This window comes from Emiliania huxleyi, assembly GCF_000372725.1.
Source record: "Emiliania huxleyi CCMP1516 unplaced genomic scaffold EMIHUscaffold_992, whole genome shotgun sequence".
NCBI lineage: Eukaryota > Haptophyta > Isochrysidales > Noelaerhabdaceae > Emiliania > Emiliania huxleyi.
Window position 1 is genome coordinate 10,066 of NW_005194682.1, and position 2,892 is coordinate 12,957.

General features: G+C 66.0%; 1 protein-coding gene across 1 annotated transcript in view; it reads right to left on the minus strand.

The window, feature by feature from the left end:
- Nucleotides 1-1,136, minus strand: part of EMIHUDRAFT_446713 (hypothetical protein) — a 2,277-nt gene extending 1,141 nt beyond the window's left edge. The window contains exons 1-3 of the mRNA XM_005756041.1: nt 828-1,136; nt 698-756; nt 274-366 (exon numbers count right to left, since the gene is read on the minus strand). Coding sequence (XP_005756098.1) covers nt 274-366; nt 698-756; nt 828-1,119 — 444 coding nt within the window. The 5' untranslated portion in view covers nt 1,120-1,136. The remainder of the gene's footprint in view (nt 1-273; nt 367-697; nt 757-827) is intronic.
- Between the last annotated feature and the right edge of the window lie 1,756 nt (nt 1,137-2,892).

The following is a 2,892-nucleotide window of genomic DNA, read 5'->3' on the forward strand; positions in this document are numbered from 1 at the left end:
CGATGCGGGTGTTCTTTGTGTCTTGATACTCATGGGAGTGGCGCCAAATGCAAAGCAGATTTTCCAAGTGAGGCTCGTCGAGTAGGTCACGCACATTGCGGTAATCTGGGAGGCACGAGAGAAAGGAGAGGCGATGGAGCCAGTCCAAGAGGGAGAGAAGGAGAAAGAGGGAGGGGGGGGGGGAGCAGCGAGCAGCGGGAGCAGCGACGGGAGGAGGGAGCGGGAGGAGGGAGGGAGGAGGGAGGCGAGGAGGGAGGCGAGGCGGGGCGGCACCATGAAGAGGAGCCTGCCCTGCGTCGTGTACAGGAAGCGGCAGTATGTCTCGAAGAGGCCACGCGCAAGCGGCAGCTCGCAGCCCGCGAGCACCTCCGCGGCAGGCGACACGGCGTCAGCCGTCGCGCCAGCGTCGCGAGGACGTGGGCGTGGCGGAGGCAAGGGGCAAGCGCGGAGAGGCGCAGAGGGGCGGAGGGCGGGCGGCTTGATCCGCGTTGGCTCGGTTGGGCTGAAACAGAAAGGTGCGTCTTCCTCACTCTTCCGTCCGTCTCTCAATGACCGGTCGTCCTCGCCAGCCGGGCGGGGCGGGGCGCAGGCGGGGCAGGCGGGGCAGGCGGGGCAGGCGGGGCAGGCAGGCAGGCGGGCAGGGTGGGTGAGGCCAGTGGGGCTGGTGTGGGTGCGTGGTGCAGGGTGCGGCGCTCACGAATCCAAACAAGCCGAGGTAGCCGCACAGCATCATCTCGGCCGGCCGAAGGGAGACGCCTGGGAGCGCCACGGTCGCCGCGTGAGGCCAGTCGTGTGGCTTTGGCATCCTGTGGCCGAAGAGCGGGCACCCGACGAGATCAGCGAGACTGGCGTGGAGACGATGACCCAAAAGCCGCACCCCACGTGGATCCATCGCGACACCTTGGCCGCGCCGTTGACGAAGGACTGGTATCGCTGCACCGCGCGCCCAATCTGCCCCGGCTGGCCCGGCTGCCGGGAGAGCGGAGGGCCAGTGGCACGAGGAGCGGCGCCTGGGACGCCGGCGACGGCGGGCCGAGACGGACCTCGCCCACCCTCGGGGTCATACTGCTGCGGTCGCGCCTGCGCCAGCGCGACGAGGACGAGCAGGCGGCAGCGCATCGTCGCGTTAGCGGCGCGGCGACGCTCCGTAGCAGCGACCCAGAGCGCCACCTGCAATAAGAAGTGTGCCGTCACGCGGTACAAACGGGGCGCAAACTCATTGATGCTTCTCTTTTCCCTTCTTCTCTCAAAAGACGGCTCGCTGAGCACGCTACATGTATCAGATACCCAAAGACGCCGCAGTCGCCTACAGTACGCCTACATGGACCCGCCTGCAGAGGAGCCTATTGACGAGGTGGTGGCCGTCGCGTCCCTAGATTGGCTGCAGATATTGTCGGACGCAGCGCTGGGGCCCCTCATCATGGAGCAGGGCGCCTACGACGTCAAGTATCCTGGGCTGGACGACACCATCTTTCGCGCGCTACGCTGCCTTCGGGCGTCGGCGGTGATGCGGCTGCTCTGCAATGGCGCCGGTTGCAGCTGCGATAAACCCATCCGAGCTGCACCTGAAGCTCTTTTCAGTCCCGGCTCGGCAGAGTGTCCCCCTGCCGACCGTGACCGAGGCAGAGGAGATTGAGGACCAGCCGGAATACGCAGAGTTGGTTGAGGACGAGCACGAGCACTCCGAGGAGCGGTGCGCTTGGGTGCCGATGCCAACCCCGACCCTGGCAGACGAGGATCCGCTCACCAGTCTCGCTGCGCGTACTGGCGCGGCGCTGGGTGTCCAGATGGCGGTTGCGGCTGCCATGCGGGAGGGTTGCGGCTGCTGCGCGCCAGGAACCTGGGCATTTTCGTTCGCAGCCTCGATGAGCATTGACCTGTGCCACAGAGCCTGGGCGATCTCCGTGGAGCGCGTGTACTTACATACGCGCGGCTGGGTCGAGTCTGCTGCAGGCGAGCTCCTGGGCGTCCAAACGTTCCACAAGAGCGGAGAGGCGTGTGAGTTGCTGCGCTCGTACGCAGCCGTCCTGATGCCCGCGGCGACCCTGCGCGAAGTTCCGGCGGAAATTGGGCTTGAGCCGTTCGAGCCAAATGGCGACGGTCGATCAAGCATCGACCTTTATGGTCGCTCCCGCTGGAACGACCTGGCCTCTGCCTACAACCCCGCGTTTGGCATGATCGAAGGCGACCTCCACGCGAGCGACGACCGTGGAGGCGGAGGCGATATGCAGCCAGTCTTGGACCGTGCGCTGGTCATCACAATTCAGGGCCTGCTTCGAGATCTGCCCCGAACTATCGATGAAGCCGTGGCTACAAAGATTTGCCCCCGCCGCGGATGCGACGTAGGCGATTGGCGGCGGCGGCCAGAGGCGGAGGCAGAGCGGACCGCGCGGGAGGCGGCGCAAGCGGAGGATGACAAGCACCGGGAGAGATTCTGGGGTGGCATCACGTCACTGCGGGGCGGATTCGCCTGGCCTGCCGCGGCTGCAGCTCTGTCCGGTCCACAGAGTATGCCTGGGGTAGCGTGGCGACCACGCGGAAGAGACGAGCACGGCGATGAGGACAGGAGCGAAGTTCGGCTTGTTGAGGTGCTTGTGCGGTCTCCCATGGGGCGGCTTGTGACGAACCGATTTGGCGGCTCGCGACCACTCCTGCACGTCGTCCTCGTCTTCCGTTTGGTACCAACGGAAGGCGACGATGACGACCCGTGTGACCCTCCGGAGCTACGTGTCGAGGGGTACCTTCCCGACATAGTCCACATGGACTTGCTCGCGAGTGAGCGCCGCTTGTCGAGGACGGACCGAGGTGCGTGGGCCAAGCGGCTAAAGGCGCTGAGGAACATTCGAGCATGCTTGCCGGCGGGTGGTGCGCAGCGCGACGTCAAGGCTTACG